Below are 24,716 nucleotides of genomic sequence, written 5' to 3' on the forward strand. Positions count from 1 at the left end.
ATAAAATTATGGACGGATAAAATAGTTAATATCTATTTTACCTCAAATTATAAAAAAAAAAGGGTAAAATATTATAGGCCTTCGTTCTCCCAACATGATTTGTGAATAACGATTGCCCAATAATATAAAATAAACAAATCATAAGTATTTTCTGTTTGTATTTTATTTTATATATGTATTTTTATATTTAACATGTTCACTTAATATTTGCTCTTATATGATTCCATAAAACTATTACCAAAAGATATAAAAATATAATACATCATATATACATATAGTAAAAAAAAAAAAAAAAAAACACAAATCTGTAAACGTATTTCATAATAAATTTTCCTATTTTTTATGAAGGAAAAAGATATCTCCAAATAGAATAAAAAAAAAAAAAAAAAATCCAACTATAGCCATATATATATATATATATCAAATCCCAAAAAGATTTGAACCCTAAGACGTGGTGGCTTGATTTCCAAATCCCTTATGCATTTGAAGTGCTTAGTTTAAATTATCTATAATGAACTAATGACAGCCAAATAATCAAGGCATATCAAAGCATTATAAATAGGTCCAATGAAGACATATCCAAACATCTTCAAAGTACTTCTTAATCAAATATAAACAGTTTATGTTCTCTTCCTAAGTTTTTATCTTCTGACACTTCGATTTGGATTAAATTTGCTTCGATACATAAAATGATGGGAAGAAAGGGCAGCTCCAAGCTGCAGTCTACATTCATTTTGGTTGTCATGGTGATCGCCATAACAAGTACTCGAAAATGCGAAGCTGTTGCGCGCCGCATGTTACATCTTGGCGATCCATCGACAAAGGGAGAGGGCTATGCCCATGGAAAAGGGCTTATAGGTGGGCATGACGACGACTTTCTAAAGGGAGAGAGATCTACTTATGGGGAAGAATCACCGAAGAGTGGCTTAAATAAGGAGGGTTTGGATTATGGAAAAGGATTGTTGCCGCATGATGACAAGTTGGGAGGCCTAGTTTATGGGAGAGGATCTTCTGAGCAAGATGGCAAAGTGGAAGGCTCAAGTTATGCGAAAGGATCATTGGGAGATGATGGCAAAGCAAAAGCCTCGGCTTACGGGAAAGGCTCTTTGGGAGAAGATGGAAAATTAGAAGGCTCGGGTTATACGAAAGGATCATTGGGAAATGATGGCAAAGCAAATAGCTCGGTTTACGGGAAAGGCTTTTTGGGGGAAGATGGCAAAGTGGAAGGCTCAGGTTATGCGAAAGGATCATTGGGAGATGATGGAAAAACAAAAGGCTCGGTTTACGGGAAAGGCTCTTTGGGTGAAGATGGAAAAGTGGAAGGCTCAGGTTATGCGAAAGGATCATTGAGAGATGATGGCAAAGCAAAAGGCTCGGCTTACGGGAAAGGCTCTTTGGGAGAAGATGGCAAAGTGGAAGGCTCAGGTTATGCGAAAGGATCATTGGGAGATGATGGAAAAGCAAAAGGCTCGGTTTACGGGAAAGGCTCTTTGGGAGAAGATGGCAAAGTGGAAGGCTCAGGTTATGCGAAAGGATCATTGGGAGATGATGGCAAAGCAAAAGGCTCGGCTTACGGGAAAGGCTCTTTGGGAGAAGATGGCAAAGTGGAAAGCTCAGGTTATGCGAAAGGATCATTGGGAGATGATGGAAAAGCAAAAGACTCGGTTTACGGGAAAGGCTCTTTGGGAGAAGATGGCAAAGTGGAAGGCTCAGGTTATGCGAAAGGATCATTGGGAGATGATGGCAAAGCAAAAGGCTCGGCTTACGGGAAAGGCTCTTTGGGAGAAGATGGCAAAGTGGAAGGCTCAGGTTATGCGAAAGGATCATTGGGAGATGATGGAAAAGCAAAAGGCTCGGTTTACGGGAAAGGCTCTTTGGGAGAAGATGGCAAAGTGGAAGGCTCAGGTTATGCGAAAGGATCATTGAGAGATGATGGCAAAGCAAAAGGCTCGGCTTACGGGAAAGGCTCTTTGGGAGAAGATGGCAAAGTGGAAGGCTCAGGTTATGCGAAAGGATCATTGGGAGATGATGGAAAAGCAAAAGGCTCGGTTTACGGGAAAGGCTCTTTGGGAGAAGATGGCAAAGTGGAAGGCTCAGGTTATGCGAAAGGATCATTGGGAGATGATGGAAAAGCAAAAGGCTTGGTTTACGGGAAAGGCTCTTTGGGAGAAAATGGCAAATTAGAAGGTTCAGGTTATGCGAAAGGATCATTGGGAGATGATGGCAAAGCAAAAGGCTCGGCTTACGGGAAAGGCTCTTTGGGAGAAAATGGAAAATTAGAAGGCTCAGGTTATGCGAAAGGATCATTGGGAGATGATGGCAAAGCAAAAGGCTCGGTTTATGGGAAAGGCTCTTTGGGAGAACATGGCAAAGTGGAAGGCTCAGGTTATGCGAAAGGATCATTGGGAGATGATGGAAAAGCAAAAGGCTCGGTTTACGGGAAAGGCTCTTTGGGAGAAGATGGCAAAGTGGAAGGCTCAGGTTATGCGAAAGGATCATTGGGAGATGATGGAAAAGCAAAAGGCTTGGTTTACGGGAAAGGCTCTTTGGGAGAAGATGGCAAAGTGGAAGGCTCAGGTTATGCGAAAGGATCATTGGGAGATGATGGCAAAGCAAAAGGCTCGGCTTACGGGAAAGGCTCTTTGGGAGAAGATGGCAGAGTGGAAGGCTCAGGTTATGCGAAAGGATCATTGGGAGATGATGGCAAAGAAAAAGGCTCGGTTTACGAGAAAGGCTCTTTGGGAGAAGATGGCAAAGTGGAAGGCTCAGGTTATGCGAAAGGATCATTGGGAGATGATGGAAAAGCAAAAGGCTCGGTTTACGGGAAAGGCTCTTTGGGAGAAGATGGCAAAGTAGAAGGCTTAGGTTATGCGAAAGAATCATTGGGAGATGATGGAAAAGCAAAAGGCTCGGTTTACGGGAAAGGCTCTTTGGGAGAAGATGGCAAAGTGGAAGGCTCAGGTTATGCGAAAGGATCATTGGGAGATGATGGCAAAGTAAAAGGCTCGGTTTACGGAAAAGGCTCTTTGGGAGAAGATGGCAAAGTGGAAGGCTCCGGCTATGCGAAAGGATCATTAAGAGATGATGACAAAGCAAAAGGCTCCGTTTACGAGAAAGGCTTTTTGGGAGAAGATGGCAAAGTGAAAGGCTCAGGTTATGCGAAAGGATCATTGGGAGATGATGGCAAAGCTAAAGGCTCGGTTTATGGGAAAGGCTCTTTGGGAGAAGATGGAAAATTAGAAGGCTCGACTAACGGAAAAGGCTTTTTGGGAGAAGATGGTAAATTAGAAGGCTCGGCTAATGGAAAAGGCTCTTTGGGAAGAGATGTCAAAGTAGAAGGTTCGTTTTATGGGAAAGGATCTTTAGGACAAGACGACATAGAAAAAGGCTCAATTTATAAAAAGGGATCTTTGCGGCATGATGGTAAAGTAGAGGGCTCGGTTTATGGAAAAAGATCGTTAGGAAAAGATCACAAAGTTGAAGACCTGACTTATGGAAAAGGACCATTAGGGCATGATGGTGGATTAATCAATGGGGAAGGCTTTACTCATGGGAAAGAATTTCAAGATCATTATTGGAAGGATGAAGATTTACCTCATGGAAAAGAATTTTTGCCATACGAAAACGATCAATTGAAGGGAGATGAAAAGACATGTAAAAAGAAATCTCAAAAGAAAGATTCTTTCTATGAGAAAGTGAAGCACGCCGAAAAGCAAAAAAAAGATGAAAATGAAGAATTCAACAATGGCTACAACTAGTATCGCTAAATCTATCGATCTTTTTAATTCAAAGAATATGATTTGATTTCAATTATTTCATTTAATATTTGTTGTCTTCTTTGTTTTTATAATTTAGCCTCCAATGGAATGGCAGGGCATTTGTTGATTTTGTATTTTATTTAGTTACTTATGTACTTTTTTTCTATGTTTCAATATTTTTTGTTTTTGTAATATATGAATGAAAATTGTTGCATTATATTCATTTTAATGAAATTTAATTTTTATATAATGTAATATATCATTCCCTTAAGTCACTAGAATAATAGTGAGAATTCATCCGTATATTTATTTTGGTACAAGAATTTTCCAATATATTTTGGCATATGGGCACCTGCATGTTTACTTTTCTTGTTGTCTTTCTCATTTTAACATTTTTAGTAATGTGTCTTGTTTAGTTGCTGCATCAACCTGTCTGCAACATGCTGGTTCTTCTCTCTTGGTTAGGGAAGTATAGAAAAGACAAAAGAATATGCTTTTGGTTAGTCAACTTGGCAACATAGATTATGCAGAGATACAATACCTTTTTAGTGTAATGGATTTTAATTAGGTTTGTCTTGCATGTCTTACATGGCTGCTAAATTGTAAGACGTGTGGAAAGTTTTGTTGTTGTAAGGGTTTAGAGAGTGAAGTGTAGTGAGAGAAAGTGTATTTAATACTCTTAACCCCAACCTTTCCCTTCTCCATTCATTGAGTGAGTGTTATACACTGCTATCTCGCTGGAGAGTTCGTCGGTCAAAGGGAATTCGGAGTTCCGATCAAGGGAACATTCAAATTCTGAGTAGCTCAGCTATTTGTTAGTTGTCATTACGCGTTTGTGACAACTTATACCTGTGGAGAGATTTTCCTAGGTAATTGTAGTTTGGGTAAAAGGAGTAGTGAACTTCTCTTGAATTGGAATCCTCCGTATGTAGGTTGGTTATAACCGAACCGGATTACCAAAATATCTTGTCATTTGTTGTTTTGGCCACTATATTTATTTCGTTGACAAGATGTTGTTACAACTGTAATATAACTACGCTTCGGAAGTTGACCCTTGAATAGGTGTTCGAAGGTGATTTGGTGCAACACCTATTTTCCCAACATTTGGAATCAGAGCAGTGTTCTCTAAGTTACTGAATAGATTCTTTCACAGTTGCAAAGATGCGAAAGGAAGGTCGTTCAACGTCGAGACTTTCATTGTTTGATGGAACAAACTATCGAAGTTGGAAAAACAAGATGAAAGCTTTTATGATGTTACAAGGTGAATATGTTTCTGATGCTGTGGAGTTTGCATGGTCTTATCCCGTGAAGACCATCCAAGATGAAAATGATATTACCTCTCTTGTGAAGAAACCAAAAAGAGAATAGACTCTAAATGAAAAATCTTCTTCAATCGCCAACTCAAAAGCTCTTTTTTCGATCTTCAACGCTGTAGATGAAACTAAGACAAAACTGATATTCAACTGCAAATTTGCTAAGGAAGCTTGGGACATTCTGGAAAATGCATTCGAAGAATCAATACAAGTTCGGGAATTAATCTGGATCATGTGGAAACTTTGTTCGAAGGAATGAAGATGAATGAAGATGAAACAATCGTTGTTTATGTGTAACATTTCAAATAATAACTTTAGGATCGTATCCTCGTATATTTAATCATATGTCCAACATACCCTAAATTGCATAATATTCATCCATCCATATTATGTTTTAAATATAAAAATATATTTTTTGTTTTATGTATTACATTATTTTTAATTTATATATTTTAAAAATTAAAGTACATACAAAATATATTTATTATCCATCGGTGATGTTGTAAACACCTGACTAATCATTCAAGTTTTATACCAATAATAAAGAAAAATAATACTCCATTCGTCATGATTACACACTTTAATCTCATTTTAATTTTTTTAATTTTATTTTTTTTTTAATTTTAATAAACTAATTAGTTATCTTAATCTTGATTTATAATTATTTATATTATAAGATAATTATTTTCACTAATATATTCTTAATTATCTACTAATTACATGCTTCTAAAATACCGTGTCTACAGTGTAGCAGAACACGGTATCTGGGACGACAGATTGAGTAATATATATAAAAAGAAATAAATATATCATTGATAATTTTTCATGTCACAGTGTGTAAAAATTAGATCACTGACTTATCTTCAAATTCATCTTCAATAATTATTTATATTATTTTATTTAAAAATTTTTATTTAATAGTACTTTATTTGTTCGAATTCAAACTATTATTTTTATCATTTTCGTCGTTTCATTTCAAAGTATCTTTTTTCATTAAAAAAATTTAAAATTACGATGGAATTTTGCAAAGGTTTATATTCTGTTACAATGTTTCAACGGAAATTGCAAAGGTAAATACAATCTGTCTTAATTAATCACTTTTGCAATGTAATATTGGGACCGATATAACAAACTGCAATGTAACGATGGAATTTGCAATAAAAAATGTTTCATCGCAAAATAATCAATTTAATTTGACATAATTCAGTGAAGGATTTTGCAAAAAAATTCAAATTGTCGCAAAATATATATTCATACCAAGTTTTTTAATTTTAATACGACGAATAAAGGAAATCCGTTGCAATATTGCAATTGACTGTGCGACGATACGCCATCCGTCACAACAAATATTTTCCCCAATCTAAACCCTAAACCCACCCAACTCCAACTCCGCGGTTTCACGTTCGCCGATTTCACGAACTCCCTCATCTTCCCGTCTCCCCACTTCCATGTCTTCCACTCCCAAACGCTTGCCTAATCCATTACTTCGCTGATTCAACCACCACTACCGGCATCGCCTTCTTCTCCCGTTCAGCTGCACGCGACCCCGAAGCCTCCGCCACTCAATCCTTGCCACTGCGGCCGCACCTCCGCCATTCCTCTATCAATCGCCGCTCTTCTCCGGTGCCTCCGACCATTGTCCGCTGCCAAGTTTCAGCTGTGAGACGCCACTCTTCGAAATTTCATCTTCATTGGTGTAAGTTATGTGTCGTTTTCATTGTTTCTTCCATTTTGTTTGTGTGTTGGAACATGTTTTTGGAAATAGATCGATCATTGATTATCTAATTCAGGATTCGGTTGAATCACTGTAGGTTTTGTTTGCTTTCAGTGGTTGAGTTTTAGGTAGGATGATGTATGAGGTTGGGGAATATAGATCAAATTAGGTTTTATCCAAACATAGACACTCAATTGAATTTTGAAATTTTCATCTTAGTTTTGATGATGATTAGAAAAACACAGCTGATTGGCGAATCAATTTGGCTGAATTCTTGGTTTCATTCTTGCATATGCTAAATGTAAATACCATTCCGAATAGATGATCACCTGTATTGTATGGTTTTGTTTTGCACTGTCTAGTGAGCCAACTGCGGGAGAGCCTGAGGTTCGGGTGTTCATTTCGGACGGTGACGATACTTGAGGCCATAGGATCTATACTCATCTCCTGCCTCGGTGATTACACCAAAAGTAAGTGAGCTCATTAGTTCCTTTAAGTAATTAGCTATTTTCTAATTTGAAATCGTATTGTTTTAGATATTTTGCATTAATTTGTGATATGTTGTTTATGTCAATATTATAGTAGAATGGATGGATGATTTTCAGTTATTTGTATTGTTTTATTATTGGAATTGTGCAAATTAACCAAGTGTCATCCAAAAAAAAGAAAAATGAGCCAACCTCTTTGCTTGGCCATCCTCCCATTTCTGTATAGAACAAACATGAATTCCAATATTTTGGTGCTTTTGATTCTACTTCTAACTTTGTTTATATCTGGTTTCTATATATATATATATATATGTTAGAAGTGTGGCCAAAATATGTTGCAGTATCAGGAAAAGGGACAGAGAGCATTTGAGGATATGTTGTAGTATCATCAGGAAAAAGGCACTGTAAGTATTTGAGGATCAGTATGCAGTCTCAATTATGGACCCATTAGACAAATCTTAGGATTGTGATTTTATTCCATGTTTGAATACTAAATGGTACTTTTGCCATTCCTTTTTGAACAAAACAAAATTCAGAATTTTTACTTGACAAAGTTAGTATCTAAAATGCTCTCAAGCACATTGATTCTTTCTTTCAGCATATTTATTTTGAAATATTTCATCATAAATAAAAATACTGAAGGGTATGTTTTGAGTTGTTTAAAATGTTTGTTATGAACACATTATTATTTCATTGTGCAAGTACAATGTATATCATAACTGTGTCTCAATAGTGAAACAGTCTATAGTTTGAGTTTTAAATTTAAATTTGTATAGTTCTTTATTATTTTTCAATGCATTTGTTCATCCTCTGCTCTTAACATTTTCCAGATAAGCTTTGTAGATAAGGAACTAAAGACGTTGGTGTGCTCATTGTCTTGGTAAGACCATATTTAGCGATTCAATTTTGTTTGGTCATCTCATGTATTTACGTCAATTCTGATTAATATTTAGGTCATGTCTAGTTTTCTATTTTGAGGGGTGGAGATGGTGCTGATGTTTTTGTTTATGCTTCTGGACACACTCAAAGTGTCTTTCATCCTGATGACTTCTTGAATTTTTATTATTTTTTTGCTTCAAACTTATGGTCTGCTAAAGCCTAGTCTTGGCAGGTAGGTGGTACTTTTGGGACTAAAGATTTTAAATTTATCTTTCTCTTACATTCTTTATCATGGGTTTTGTTCATTTAGTTATTCTAGCTTTTGTATTATTAAATTATTTCATATAGGTATACTATCTAATGGAGGAATGGATTCCTTGCTGGTGAGAGAATTCTTTGATACATAGTGTCGGAATGATGTAATAATTTTTGTTTCTTTTTCTTGTATATGTATTGATGGGGTTAACTTATGTTGTGTAAAATCATAAAATCAATATCTTTAAGTATAAGAGTAGTTGCAACATATCTCTGAAATTTGGTGCAGAGGTATCAGCACTTATTTAACAAGTATGTTTTGGCTGCACTTGTTTTTCTTTCTTGATTGAGTTTTTGTTTTTTGATATTCTGATTCATTTTTCTTATCATTTGTACATATCATAGTTTGTCTTCTTCCTGGATGTTTGGTTTCTTTGATGGGAATTGACCTTTGAAGGCAAGCCAAAACAAATGCCTTCATATTTGAGAATAAGACTAATCTGTTTAAGGCCATGTGATATAGCATATCTCTGTCAAGTTTGATTATTAGAGAAAGTTTCTTCTTTATGTCTAATTGTCTCTTATCAATCTAGGATTTGCAGCCTCAACAACACTATGAATCCATTTCATATTTAAAATGTTTTGTCTCTAGGTAATGCTATTGCTCTGTCACTGCAAGAGAATTTCAAAAAAACTATGATGCTATATTATATTTATGGTTGTTAATAAATTTTCTTTTTATTTATTTATTTTTTGTTTCAGAAGGGAATCCCCTTGGCAAGATAATGGTGTCTCAAAAATGGAGTTTTGCCTAAACTTAAAAAGCTGGAGCAAGAGCTGCTGAATCTCAAAAGATTTGCGGGTTCGGAGGAGCTATCTAAGGTTCAATTGCAAATGCATAAACAGGCCAAGAGATATCAGGGATTGGCAGTTCCTGTCTGCGATCGAATGGTAATGGAAACTTATAGCCATCTATGCTTAAAACCCTTTTTTTTTTTCATAATCAAATACTAAGCTCATGTTTACTGCAGAAGCTAAGCAATTCGAATGAGGCCGCTACCAACTTGGAGTTTCAAACGCAATGGCAAACTAAGTTCTTGCTTGAATGGTAATGAAAAACTTATAGCCATTTATGCTTACAATCCCTTTTCTAGTTGAGTTGACGCAGACAGGCGGCTCGCAATTTTTTATGGAGTCACCGCAAATGCTGGTATTTCTTTATTTATTTGTTGACATTGATTAATAATTTTTTCAAATTTAATTATTAATTTTATTTATCTATTGTAAACATTTATGGGATGAATAAGGTTGACACATGTACGTGGGTCCATACTAAAGGTTACAATCGTCATGAGTATATTAACCGAAAGCATCTAAAGTAATTGTGAATTGATTTTCATTATCGCTTTCATAATCATTGTAACTAAAATTATTTTTTTATTTTTTAAATTATGTTGGATGATAGATTTGTTATATTGTTAAACAAGCTTATTTTTTTAAGTTGCTGATGAATTTCGATTGGATTTTTATCATAATTTAGATTTTTGTTGTGTTACTATTATAAATGTTGGGATAAGTTATTCTTAGGTTGATTGGTGAGTTAAGTTAGATGGTTAGACCTAAGTGAAATATGATATTGAGTAAATAAATTATAGTTTGTTAGCTACGATTTTACATATTTTTATATGGTATTTGCTAACTTTTACATTTGTTGATATTTGCTAATGATATTTTGTTCATAAGACTCATTTATATTTGAATATATATTAGCTATATATATATTTGGAAAAACGGACAAAAAAAGCAAAATAATTGAATTGTGGCATGAATTTTGTGATAGAATTAGAAACAAAATTATTCTCTTGTAATACTTTTTAAATATTGTGATGGAATTAACAATAGATTTATTCTTTTGTAATATTCTCTAATATTACGATGGAAATAGTAAGAGATTCTTTCCAATGTAAGTCCTATGATATTGCGACGGAATTCCCGTTGCTGCTTCCATTGCAATTTTCTGCAACGGAATTCAGTTTAGTTGTATGGAAATTACAACAAATAATTTGAGACGGTTTCCATTTTGATGTACAATCCATCACATAATGAATTTGCAATGAATTTTTTTGTAGTGTTCATATTTTAAAAAAATGTAATCATATACTAATATTCTTAATTTTTATCTAAATTACAAACATAACACATACTTACACTAATTAATAAAATATTATTATTTTTTAATCTATTATAAAACTCCAAATGACTTATTTGATAAGGGACGGAAGGAGTACTATATTTCAACTTTTTTATTTGTATACTATTTACATAATCAACATTGTATAAAAAAAATATTTTTGGACATATATATATATTTTTTATAATGTAAAAACTGTAGTTGTTACTCGTTGAGTGTACTCTAAGTGAACCCCCAACTGAATCTAATAGTTCGCAAACTAAGCCGACAACATATTTTACTTTAATATAATTATATTATGCAATTAGCCCTCCAACATATTAATGATTCTCCCTCTTTTTCTTTTTCTTTTTATATTTTTTTAACTAGTGTTTTAAATTTCGTGTTGAAATCAACAAATCAACACTCTTTGATTTTAAAATAAAGGAAATACACGTTAAGATATAAATTTTGGAAATTTTTAGAATAATCAAAATTAATTATTTATTATAATATTTTGTAATAAAAAAATCAATATTAATGTAATAAAATTTAATATTAATGAATAGCCTATCATTTTTAAAAATATTTACTCCCTGTCCACATAATTTGCCCCTATTTTCTATTTTGATTCGTCTCACATAACTTGTCTTTTCTTTTTTTGGAAATATAATTATACACTTTAATTACATTTTAAATTTTAAATTTTATAATTTTTTTAATCTTAATTGAACTATTTAGTTATTTTAATCTTAATCTATAATTATTTTTACCGTACAATAATTATTTTTCCTAATACACTTGTTAAGTACTTACTAGTCATACTTTACCTAAATTCTTGTGTCTACAGTAACTAGCTCAAATTACCTAGGACAGAGGGAGTATATATTTTACGTAAATATATAGATTGCACCTTCCACTACCATGAAAATGTCAATTTATCTCGAAATTTTGTCTCGGTAAAAAAGTTTCGAGATAATTCTGTGTCACGGAATCTTTTGTTGAGACAAAATATAGTCTCAATGGCATTTGTGAATATTTTTGAGACAATGAATTGTCACAACATTCTCTCAGTTAATTAGACGAGACAATTTGTTTTGTCATTCCGTGACTTTCCTTATTGTCACAATGAAACGGCCACGGCAAAGGTTTTGAGACAATTGCCGAGAGTATTCAATTAATTGTCACGTATCTATATAGATTTCGAGACAATTTATTCGAGATAAATCTATGTAATTCTGGTAGTGTTCGTCTCACCGTAATCCTCCCACATTCTTAGAAGAAAACATTATAGCACAATTAACTTATAAGAAGTATTGAATTGTGGACATAACTGAAAAAAAAAAAAAAAAAAAAACACATTTTCACATCATACAATTAACACTGAAATTAGTTTTTATCCATAAATACATATCATCCAAGTTTTATTTTCCATTAAACAACATAACATCATATACCTATATAATAACTCAAAAAAAAAAAAAAAAAAAAAATCAACATTCAAACCATACATAAACATACTCATAGAGTTATCCTTTAATTGTACCAATTTATTCGATTTGATTTAATGATGGAGAGGACATTTAGAGGATGTCTGATCGCCATCGTTGACGGGAGGACCTTTAAGAAGTCCGGCAAAAAGTTCCGCCGGATCGTAGTAAATTTCCACATCTTCTACCCTCAATGATTCATCCACCTACATGTCAGATCAAATCTAAAATAAATAGGTATTTGATGTAATATAAATAAATATTACATATAATGGTTTTTTAGCAGAGAAAATTATTTTGTTTTATATATACAATTTTAAAAATCTTCACACTAACAGTCAATTGTAATATTATATATATATAAATCAAATATTCTTCTTCATTTAGAATATTGTATTAAAATTTTATATTTAATATAAATACTCATCCAACACTTAATTACATAACATTATATATATATCATTCATTTTTTTTTTCTATAATTCAAAACTTTTATCTAAATAGAGACTATATTTTTTATTTAATAATTTAGATAAAAGTTATGTTTCAAATATGATATATTTTAGAGAAAGGATTTTATATATATATATATATATATAGTGAGGAAGTAAAGTTGCAAAGGGGTGTTCTTAGATAAATATTTTGGAAGTTTCGGAAAATTTTGAAAATAATAATAAAAAATTTGTATATTTGATGTGATTTTTTTTTTAAAAAAATAATACTATTAATAAATAATCATTAAAAGAAAATATCATTTTTGTAACGAGATTTTTTTGTCCCTAAATTTACTTTTTTTCATTACTAATGACATTGAAAACATAATTAGGAATGAAACTACGTTAGCTACGTGAATTTTAGGGACGAAATTCCGTTACGAATATACTATTTTATTTTAGTGAATTTTTAAATTTTTAAAAATATCTATGTAAGTCCAGCTTAGTTAAAAAATATATATATATCCTTCATTCTTTCGAATATTATTTTAGTAATTACGTACTTTGAGGGTTCCGACACCGTAAAATTGGACCATTTCTCCGGTGGGAGCGTGGGCCTTGAAGGGGCCTTCGAAGAATCCCCAATGGCGAAACTTGAAGGTGATAAGTGGGGGGCCGGAGTAGACGGCCAGAACTTCCCAGGCGAAGCCGCGGGGGAAAGCCGAGCGGAATGCGTCATGGGAAGAGTCGAAAGTCTCCTTGTCGGCGTCGTAGAATTTAAGGTGGTCGGGAATGGAGGTTTTCAGCAGAGCATTGTAGCTTCCAAGTTTTAGGGTTTCTTCTGCTGATAGCCCCTCTCTTCCTGCATGCATTGGTCCAATCCATTAGCTTGATTGGCTTGTACCTCGTGCTTTTGTGAGTGTACTGTAACTTAAACGTTCGAATGTAGTAATATTTTTTAAATAATAAATAATAAATAATATATATATATATATATACATTTATATTGATGTGGATGGGAGTGTATTTACACTAATGGTTTTTATTTATTTATTTTGCAGATTTGTGCTCGGCGGTTTTGATTTTTTAATTAAGACGTGACATAAATTTAAGGGACGAAAACTATAGAACAGACTAAAATTAAAATTGAAATAATAATAATAATAATAATAATAATAATAATAATAATAGAGACGTATATATATATATATACATAGGATAAATTTATTATATCAAGGAACGCGTAATAATTTTGAGAGATTTTTAAATATTAGATCAGTTATAAAAACATTGCTATTTAACTTGAGAATTGGTGATGATTGTAGAAAAATAAAATAAAATAAAATTTAATGATATTTTTATTTTTTATTTGTATATTGGCTATAGTGGGATAGAATGAACATTTTTTTAAATCATATTAATCAATCTATCAGTTCACAAAATGTATATTTATTTGAACTGAAAATAGTATTAATAAATATATTATTATATTGGTTAATTTTAAGATAAAGTATAAATATGTTTAAAAGTATATGAGTGAGTAATTAAATTTTTTTTTTAAAAAAATTATAAATTGAATGTGTAAACTGTTGTGATAAATTTGTAAATAAATATAATATTGAAACATATAAATTTTAAAAATATAAAAGATATATATATATGTTTGCTATAAATAATAAATAAATATATTTTCTGGACAAATAAAAAAGAAAATATGACATATTTGATGGATGTAGAAAGTATTAATTATATAATTAAGATTCCTAATCTACATTACAAGTAAAAACACGCAAGTAATTTTTAATTAAAGTAGTACAACAAGTCGAGACTAATTCAAAACGTACTAAAGACACAAGTTTCCCCAAAAAAATTGTGTTTGGTTTGTACTTTTAATAGAAATTAATACTCTCTCCGTCTCAGATATCGTGTCTGCTACACTGTAGACACTGTATTTTAGGAGGGTTGTAATTATTAGATAATTAATAATGTATCAGTGAAAATAATTATCCTATAATATAAATAATTATAAATTAAGATTAAGATAACTAATTAGTTTAATTAAAATTAAAAAAAATAAATTTAAAAATTTAAAATGAAATTAAAGTGTGTAATCATTTCCCAAAAAATGAAAGTGACATGGTACGTGGGACGGACAGAAATGACAACATGGATATGGTATCTGGGACGGAGGGAGTAATATTTAATTTATACTCTCTCTATCCACATTTGAAGATTATATCTGTATAATTTTTTTTTGTGCAAACGAAGTAGTATTATAATACATTAATAAAATATTTTTGCTATTTTTTTTTTAGTTGTACTACTTTTTTATATAATAATTGATATTAAAAAATCAACACGTAAAAAATAAACGTGGCCCTTAGAGCCGGACGGAGGTAGTACAATTTTTAATAAAAATATACTCCCTCCATCTCACATAATTTGTTCTTTTTTTTTTTCTGCAAATATAATTATACACTTTAATAACATTTTAAATTCATAATTTTAAAAAATATATATTTTAAATAAACTATTTAGTCATCTTAATCTTAATCTACATTTATTTTTATTAAATTATAGTTATTTTTACTATAATACACTTCTTAATTACTTACTAATTATTCAATACCTAAAACTTCGTGCATAAGTTAAAGTGGACAAATGAAGTATTATTTTATATCATAAAACATCTCATTAAAACTAAAACTCAAATCAAAACCAAACAAACCATATTATTACATGCCCCATTAGATTTAGAATAGATAATATAATTTTACTTTCATTTTTCGATTATTTTCATTGGCGAATTTTCTCTTCTAGCATCGTTCAATCTTCGTAAAGTATCGTTCAATTATTTTGATAGTATCAATAAAAATTTAGATAACACTATATATATATTTGTACAGAGCACGGTATATACTCTATAGAACACTAGACATACTTCTGTAAAGTATCAATTTAAAAAAAATAAACATATAATACATAAATTTTATTTTAAAAAGACAACGTTATTTGCACTAAAAATTTCTCTGGATAAAATCAATACGTCCTTTTCAGAAAAATTAGCACAGTGCTGCTGACGTTTATCTAAATTACTTTTTTTTTCTTTCAAAGCCCACAAACAAACAAACAAATACCCAAACACAAACAAACAAACCATACTTTTTTTAAAAAGCTATATATATATAATAATCTTTCCATTATTTCCTATGAAATATATTGAAACTTAAAATATTGACACATCAAAAATTTTAGGCAAACTTTAGGCAGCCATTAATTACTAAATTAATTTGTTCCACGAAGGCAGATTGATACCCAAGAGTTTTGTGAGGTTACAATTAATTTCGAAAATTTTTTGTCCATAAATTGTCAAATGGTAATGATATTTTCCCATTTATATATAATTTATTTTATCTTGTTAAGACAACTATAAAAATAAGAAAATTTAAATAAATTGCATAAAAAAATAATATATATATTTTTTTTCATTTTTTTCACAATTTAATCTTTATAATTCTATATAAAAACAAAATAATATTTACACTAATAAAATATTGCGTCTAAATCAGTGTTAAGATAGATATACTAAAAATTGTTCTTTTATATTTTATATTATTTTCAATACAAAAATTATTATCTTTTTTGGTAAAAATATATTATTATTTTACAAAATATTTAAAATAGCAAAATAAATATATTAACATTACTTTCACAATTTTAGATAACCAATACAAAAAATTATCAAAAATTCTAAACTCTAAATAATATAATTTTTTAAATATAATGTAAATGCCCCCGATGATCATTTTACGTATAAACAATTAATACCAAATCACTACTCGAATCAGCTAATAAAATCAGTTAATTGAATCAGCTAACAACTAACAACTAATCGAATCAGCTTATAGCTAAAATTTACTCGCTAATTGTCAAACACCTTTAGTAATTACTAAGAGAGCATATTTAATTTTGTGTAAATTAATATTTATAATCGGAAGAAATATATATATATATATATGTATACATATATTCATAAGGTGTTATTCATAAATTTACTGTAAAACTTGATTTCATTTAAGTTAAAAATAAGCATAGAATTCTTATTTTGTTAAAATTTATACATTTATATTATGTATCATTTAAATTCATATGAAGATGATATATACAATTATATTCATCAAAATATTTTATTTATTTAAAATCAAATATAACTACTATACATGTATTTTACCTAATAACCAAACCCTATTTTATACAATGAAATTAAAGGAGTATATTAATTTCAAATCTTTCATTATTATTTTAAATCTGAAATATTGTAAAAATGTTAACTCTATTTTGATTCACACCCAAATTTTCTTCTCTATTTGCTCAAAATATAATTTATAAAATTATCCCAAACAAATATTAAAAAGAAAAATAATTTAAAATTTAAAATTATCAAAAATAAACTTTCAAAATTTGTATCAAAGGTATATAAAATAAAAATATTGCAACAAAAAGAAGTATTATTTGATTTCAAATATATCAAAGTCAATCGTTCATAAACAACATAGACATCACCAATCAATTGTCTCAACCCCACAACATTAAATAAATTTGCCCAATTCAAAGTATGAAATATTAATAAAGGTAGGTATCATTTTCAAATCAATGGAAGAAGTTTCATGATGAACATCATGACTCAATTTTTCTTGTAGCAATCAAAAACTCTATCCATCAAATTATATATATATAAAGCTTCGAATATACTCTATACGTCTCAAATATGATGCAATATTTGTTTCCGACACAGAAATTTAAGTGGATAGTATTAAATACGATAATTTGATAATTATATGATATAATGAGAAGAAGCATATATTTATTTTTTATATTTTAATTATTTTCTATTAATAAATATTAGTTTAAGACATACTAAAAGTAAAAATATTGCAAGGTGTTGACGAAATAAGTATTTTGCTTTCAATTTCAGTTACCAATTTTATTTTATAACTATTTATATAATTTTATGCATTAAGTTTTATATATCTAAAGTTTTAGCCTAACTATACACATGCATGTCGCACTAAGAATTGTAGGATTCGGCAATCAAATGAACAGTTAGGGTTTAGATTGCAAAACAATTGAAACTTAATTATATATTGGAAAAAAAAATCATTAAAATTAAGCATGCATATAAATATATATATTTTTTATAAAATTTAAGCAAAATTGTCCATAACTCCCCTGTGGTTTCGAAACTCAGCGTAAATTTCCCCTCTACTTTAAAAATTTCATGATGCCCCCTTATACTTTAAAAAATATTGCATGAAACCACTTTGTGGTTTCGAAACTCAGCATAAATTCTCATTTTACTTTAAAAAATTGCATGACGCTCACTTATACTTTCAAAAATATTGCATAAAACCCCCTCTGCCATGAAAAACATATAAATAGGAAATCTTCTTATCACAGGAGGAAAGTTTCATGGTGGTGGGGTTTCATGCAACGTTTTTTAAAGTATAAGGGGGTACCATGCAATTTTTAAAGTATATGAAAATTTTATGCTGAATTTTAAAATCACAGAGGAGTTATAAGCAATTTTACCTAAAATTTAAGATGATTATATGTAAAGCAGTGAACTTATTGAATTTAGTTACCATTAACAATGAGTTTGAACTTTTGAGGACTTATTGTCCTAAAATCTTGAAGGCGAATCTTGTGAGACAACTCCATCTCCCACGACTTGATCGCATTTTGTACCACCTCTTCCAACGATCCCTTTTCCCATTCCTACCTCGAAATAAAATCAAATTCAACATTCATACAACCGCGCGCACACAAGCATATATATATATGGAAGCCGGGGAGATCTATTGATCTTTCTTTATATATGGTTTTGTTTCCATGTATCTAACAAATAGGTATCAGATCAAATATTTATTTTTTTATAAAATATTGCATGAAAATAAACAATATTTTACTATTTTAAAAAAATTTCAAAATTCTAAAACTTTCAAAAATCATATCTAAATAGATCCTAACTAATCGGGGTGCCTCACCTTGGACCGGCCTTGTTCGAAGAGGTGGTTTACGGCATCATAAGTGGGGGGGCCACCATGGCGCCATACTACATCGTCGGGTTGGTCGTGTAAGAAAGACCGGTACTTGTCTCCGATTTTTGTATGCGAAGTATCGGCCATGTTTCGAACAATGGTTGTGTGTATATGTGTGAAATGGGAAGTGTGTATTTATGTTGTGTTTATGTTCAAAGGATAAGGCTACATATATATATATATATATATATATATATAGGCAAACCAAGAAAGCCCTCTCCATTGAAGAGTATAAGGTGTATTTGTTTGTTCGTTTTCTTTTAAATATTACAAATATTTTGGGTTAATTTTGGTATGTTTGGTTTGTATTAGATTTTGTATTATAATCTTGATTTATATAATGTTTTGAAGAATATAATATTATGTGATATAAAATATTATACACTTTTTTATAGAAAATGGTGAATTACATAGTTAAAAAAAAAAAACTAAAAATATATATTATGCTTTATATTTGTAATAAAATAGATTTTGATGTGTTTTTTTTTTGTTTTTAAATATAAATAAGAACGGTTAGGGTGCTGAATTGAAAAAATCAGCACCGTGCAAACCAGCGCTCGTAATATATACAAATATCATACAGTTTTATTATACACACGTGTTCTGTATAATAAAGACATATGTTGTTGGTCCATAATTATAAGTGTGTTGTATAACAACAGTATATGGTTTGTTGAAATCAACTATCGTTTGTGTTGTGTAATATTATAGCATGTGTTGTAGTTTATGTGTTGTGTTTATATTTGAGTAATATTATAACAGTATGTGATGTTCTGAAATCAAATATTGTTTGTGTTGTGTAAAACTATAGCATGTGATATTAGTTTATGTGTTGTATTTATATTATATGAATGCATATGATGTGTTGTCTATAGCAATACCGTGTGATGTCTGACCGCACACCGTGTGCTGCGAAGTGGTGTCAGCATAGTGCTTAATTTATTGAAGACGGCTACGTTAGAGATTACAAATTTTATATCTCTAAGTCTATTTAAATAAATCAAGAGAATACATCAAACAAATTCAACCCAATACTAACTCAAAAGCCTAATACTACATATTGTCGGGTTGGAGGCCACTCCGCGCCCCCGGATCCCCAAGAAAGGGGGCGCCCCCTTGACCCCAGACTCCCTAACCGGTCAGCGATATCCTTATGAAAACTTAGCGAAGTGATAAACTAGATTTAAGGTATATCAATAGTTATAACGGTAGAATTCAAATTTTATATAATTGGTAATATAATATTTAGATTAGAATATAATATATGTATATATACATATATAGGGTTCATCAATAGTATTTATATAAATAAATAGAACAATAGTGAGTATAGATTTAAGTAAAAATTATATTTCATATTGAATGTAGTAGTATACTTTTGATAGATAGACTAAAATTATAATATGATAGATTGAACATAATTTTACAAAACATTAAAATGTTGTGAAAATTAAAAAATAAAGAACAATAAAGAAAGAACACAAAATACAAAATACATTTTGGATCAAATTCGATTAGAATAATCTACGTCCGAAGGATGATCAAGTCAAATATTTCATAAGTAATTCCAATTGTTAAAGATCATATCTTATAACAATTCAGTCAAGTTGTAAAAATTTACTTCCAACCTTGAGGTTTAAAACTCTGCCTCAAAGTCAAATTCAACTTACGTTCGTTTGCGGATTCTTTTTAAATTTTAAATAATACTGTTTGTTGGAAGTCTCTTTGTTACAATTTTTTTTTTTTTTTTAAATTTTCATTATATATATATATATATAAACTAATAAAATTATACCACTTAAAAATGGTGCCAAAACTAATCAAAACAAAAAATAATAAAACAAATGCTTTTGTCACTTAAATAATTTTTTTACTGATACAAGTTTCAATATATATAAAATATACTTCCTCTGGGACATTTGGGATGGTCGGACACGATAATTAAAAAATAATAGTATTATATTGATAATAGATGTAAAAGTGTTTCTAAAAGACTAAAATACTCTTATTTTTATATAATTATTGTATAAAAATTAAAATAATTATGTAAAAGACAGGGAGGTAATTATTTTAAAATAAGGCTATTATTTTAAAATTGACAAAAAATGACAAAATAAAATTATTATTTTGAAACGATTGGAATATGTATTCTATTCTCTTATACAAAAAGTTAACATCAAATTCAAAATGTGACTATTATCAAGTCAATTTTTTATATTTCTAAGTAAAAATTACCTCAATTAAAAAAATTAAGCAAACATACGTAACAATATTATTAAATTTACGTATGGCTGCATTTTAATTAAATGGTAGCCTTAATTGACCATCCAACTTGGCGGTTGGGATATAGATGCCGCATTTAATATTAATCTCCCAGTAAAACTGTCGGTGTTGGCGGTTATTTTTAAATACTATTTCAATTATTTTTGTTTTCCGTTTTAAAAAAAAATGGAGACATAAAATTTTAACGGTTAGTTTGGTTTTTTTTTTTTTTTTTTTAATTTCCAATTTTCATTTCATCAATATTATTATTTTCTCCTTTACTCTTTCCATTATTTTTTTTTTTTTTTTCTCAAAAGTAAGAATTTAGAGTTGTTTGTTAGCATATTTTTATATATTGTTATTTGGGGCTCACATATATATGCCTATATATATGCACTCTATTTTTAGATTAAAATATAATTATATTTTCCGCTGTTGTTATTAATCCAAGATCAACAACACATATTCGCATAAGAATATTTCGAATCTAACAAAAACTTAAAGAATTTTTTATTATTACGGAAGCAATCTACTCGGACTCAATTTTACCCACGTATCAACCAAACCGACATGGAACATACATCCAAGACCCAAGCCACAAATGACTCGCCACAGAATCGCAACTAACACTCAAATCCGAACTCTAATCTAAGGAAACATTGCCGAAATTAAAGCCTAATACCATCGCAGACAATATTACACTGCGAACCAACAGTAAGACGCAAATCGAGCAATCAAACCGTAGAAACACCAAGGGGGAAGGTGCGTGTCGAAGGAGAGGGAGAGCTTCCCAAATTGCCGAACAAAATCACTGGAGAACGCAGGCGACGTCGACGGAATCGCCTAGGGCTTGAGAGAAGAATCGTGATATGTTCTATCTCTATTCTGAATTGAATGAATGAGACGGTCCAACCTATATATACAGAATCAGATCAGACCGGTTCAGTCTAGATCGGTTCAAACCGGTTCAGCGATCCAACAGATCCAGCCAACAAGTCTCACAGAGATGTTCGGGTCGGGTTGCGAGTTACGGATTTGGGCTTCAAATGGGCGGGTCGGTTGTATTTGTATTGGGTCTCTTTTTCATTGGCCCAAAACTCCACAAATCTCTACATTTTTGGGCATGAAGAATGTGCTTTAAAAGTGGCTGTTATCACAGTCCGAATCATCAATTGCTTCCAGTCTTTTAACCTGCGGACTTATTAACACGATTAGTATTTAGACATTTTATCTACATAAGAAAACAACAGCAAAACATCCTTTTAAAACAGTTAAGAAAAACAGTGTATTTTTACTTTCCAAAAAACAGTGATTAAATTACTATTTTTACAGTTTCAAACACATCTCTAATCAAAGTATCAATATACACCATTTTCTTACCCAATTCCAATTTCGTAACCGATAAAATCTTTAATCCCATATCCACAGGGTTATTTTCAAAAAATATCTTTTCAAGTTTTATCAAACATTTAGACACTACCTCATGAATGAAATGACAACTAATGTCTATATGTTTCAAAACATAAAGATACTTTTTCAAAAGACCATGTCCAATTTTATTTTCATTAATTTCCTTAACCAACTCATTTCTATATGTTGATTTTATTGCTTTACTATATTTTTTGGTTCAATCCCACTTGCATATTCAAAAACATCAAAGGCAAGAAAAATATTAGCAAAATCATCAAACATAGATGATTTTCTAATTATCTTACTAGTTCTATCACTAGTCAATTGATTATTCTCTAATCCAGGGCTTTTTATATTTAAATCCGAATCTAAACAATCAGAATTTTCATGTAAATCAGACCGTTCATGCAAATTCTCAAAATTCAAAACATTTTCAAACAGATTTTGCACATTTTCAAAATTTAAAACATTTTGGGACAGATTTTCAGAATTTTCAGAAGTTAAATTTGGTCTCGGCATATTCTGGAAATTTCTAGATTCTCTTTTCGGGTCAGATTTAGTCTCGGTGCGTGCTGGAACATTTTCGAATTCAAACATAACACTTTTATTATGCTCCACCTCATTTGAGGTCTTATTCAAATCACTAAGAGTTTCATTTATCTCATTTAGCACATTATTCATCAAACAAGGCATCACATGTTCATTGAACATCACATCCCGACTCACAAAAGTTTTGAATCCCGGTTTAGAAGTTAGCCACAACCTATACCCCTCAACTCCCTCGGGGTATCCTAAGAAAATGCATTCTAAAGTTCTAGGTTCCAACTTATCACTAGAAACACGAATAACAGCGGAACAACCAAAGACTCTAAGGTTGGACAAGTCTATATCTTTCCTACACCAAATCGATTCGGGGCAAGTTCCCTTCAAAGGGACCGACGGGGACCTATTGATTAAATAGGCTGCCGTAATCAAGGCTTCTCCCAAAAATCCTTTGGAATTTGGAGAAAACTCAATTAATAATCAACACTCCAGAATAGAATTTGAAGAAAACTCCCTTACGAGATTGATACTCACGACAGCTTATTCCGACGATTCGACGAACAACGGCGATAGCGACTCTCCTTCCGGTAACCAGCAGCTAAGCGCGGCTGGATAGCATCGGCTCTGCAGCAGACTCCTACGGACAGCGCCGAACAGAGACTACGATCGTCTTCTCCAGAACTCCTTCCGACAGTGACGAAAACCTTCAATCGACTCTTTTCTTCATTCAATCTTTCACTGGCGGCGAAGGGACGGCGGATATCGGCTCAGTCCATGGTGCAAAGTGGCCCGAGGTAATAACGCCTCAGGGTTGGAGGTCGGCTCGTTACTCCAAGCCTCGACGCCCACCGGAATCGGCACAAGAAAAGAGTCCCGAACCTCACTGGGAACTCACTGGAATAGCTCGGCTCACCGGAAAACATTCGTCGGTTCTTTCCCTCACTCCAAACTCTCTAACTCAGTTATGGTGTATCTCACCTCTCTTAATTCACCCATAAACCCATTCTTTTATATCTATCAAAACTAACTCACCGTAACCAACTCACTTACGGTTATAACATAATCAACAACCTAACTAATTGTGTTCAGAGTAAGGTGGGTTTGGGTAAATGGATTTGGTTTAAAGGGTTTGGACCAATCCGGTGGGTCGGGCTATGGAGTGGGCCAACTAATTATTTATCCAGGGACTTATCGGGTTAGGCCTCGAACGGCCAAAATTCCCAACATCCGCAAATATTCAAACATGGTATCAGAGCTTATTTTTCTTCAGAGTTAGACATAACTACTAATCCTCATTGTTTTCGCCGCCAACGCCGGCGCATGGCAGCCGCAGTCAGATTTTCTGCACGATTCTTTTGCGCGCTCTATACTATTCTTGATTTTTTCGCTTCATAGTATGGTTCTTAATATGGATTGTGTAGACACTTCCGGGAATATTGTTATTCTTTCTGGTGATAATTATGATTTTTAGGCTGAATCCATGAAGAGTTTATTGATTGGTAAAAAATTATGGCGCTATGTTACTAGCTACTTTTTTGCGCCGGTTGCTCATGTTGTCACTTCTACGGCGCCCCTCAACAATAAGGATCTCACGGACTATCGGAATGCCTTGAATAAGTGGGATAGTAAGAATCAGATTATTCTTACTTGGATTCGGAATACCTCTTCCAAGTCTATTCAGATTCAACTTTGCCGCATGGTCACTGCCAAGAAAGCTTGGGATTATTTGCAGCATCGATATCAGGCCACTGGAGGCATGCATTATTATCATCTTATAGGGTCATTGAATGCACTGACACATGACTTGAACCAAGATATGAATGAGTTCCTCTCTACTATACAGTCTATGTGGGATCGCATTGATGAGGCCGATATACAGATTCAGCACTTTCGGTTGATTCA

General features: G+C 31.4%; 2 protein-coding genes and 1 long non-coding RNA gene across 4 annotated transcripts; 2 read left to right on the forward strand and 1 right to left on the reverse strand.

Moving 5' to 3' along the window:
* Nucleotides 1-689: 689 nt before the first annotated feature.
* On the forward strand, nt 690-3,758 carry LOC127265869 (uncharacterized). Its single transcript, XM_051295886.1, has 5 exons — nt 690-1,521; nt 1,810-1,905; nt 2,002-2,097; nt 2,194-2,481; nt 2,770-3,758. Exons 1-5 carry the CDS (start codon nt 690-692, stop codon nt 3,756-3,758), a joined length of 2,301 nt encoding a protein of 766 aa, XP_051151843.1.
* Nucleotides 3,759-6,372: 2,614 nt separating this feature from the next.
* On the forward strand, nt 6,373-9,684 carry LOC127265786 (uncharacterized). 2 transcript variants are annotated; one of them, XR_007842024.1, is made up of 7 exons: nt 6,373-6,767; nt 7,148-7,255; nt 7,591-7,677; nt 8,104-8,153; nt 9,001-9,059; nt 9,170-9,358; nt 9,439-9,684. It is a non-coding gene; the product is annotated as an uncharacterized LOC127265786 (long non-coding RNA). The 2 variants fall into 2 exon arrangements; XR_007842023.1 differs by lacking the exon at nt 9,001-9,059 and having other exon boundaries at nt 6,375-6,767.
* A 2,262-nt stretch (nt 9,685-11,946) lies between these two features.
* Nucleotides 11,947-18,767, reverse strand: LOC127266066 (pathogen-related protein). Its single transcript, XM_051296159.1, has 4 exons — nt 18,546-18,767; nt 18,144-18,276; nt 13,065-13,363; nt 11,947-12,273 (listed from the first exon to the last, which is right to left on the reverse strand). The coding sequence occupies exons 1-4, from the start codon at nt 18,684-18,686 to the stop codon at nt 12,142-12,144; spliced, it is 705 nt and encodes a 234-aa protein (XP_051152116.1). The 5' UTR covers nt 18,687-18,767; the 3' UTR covers nt 11,947-12,141.
* Between the last annotated feature and the right edge of the window lie 5,949 nt (nt 18,768-24,716).

This window comes from Andrographis paniculata, unplaced genomic scaffold, assembly GCF_009805555.1.
Source record: "Andrographis paniculata isolate CXL003 unplaced genomic scaffold, ASM980555v1 Contig74END, whole genome shotgun sequence".
Lineage (NCBI taxonomy): Eukaryota > Viridiplantae > Streptophyta > Magnoliopsida > Lamiales > Acanthaceae > Andrographis > Andrographis paniculata.

Bases quoted from the DNA above. Each gene is read 5' to 3' on its own strand.
- LOC127265869 (XM_051295886.1), top strand. From the start codon at position 690: ATGATGGGAAGAAAGGGCAGCTCCAAGCTGCAGTCTACATTCATTTTG. The intron at 1,906-2,001 runs GTTATGCGAAAG...TGGAAGGCTCAG, and splicing joins TGGCAAAGTGGAAGGCTCAG to GTTATGCGAAAGGATCATTG. The intron at 2,098-2,193 runs GTTATGCGAAAG...TAGAAGGTTCAG, and splicing joins TGGCAAAGTGGAAGGCTCAG to GTTATGCGAAAGGATCATTG.
- LOC127266066 (XM_051296159.1), bottom strand. From the start codon at position 18,686: ATGGCCGATACTTCGCATACAAAAATCGGAGACAAGTACCGGTCTTTC. The intron at 13,364-18,143 runs GTAACTAAATTC...CAATGCATGCAG, and splicing joins GTTCAAACTCATTGTTAATG to GAAGAGAGGGGCTATCAGCA. The intron at 12,274-13,064 runs GTACGTAATTAC...TCTGACATGTAG, and splicing joins ACGGTGTCGGAACCCTCAAA to GTGGATGAATCATTGAGGGT.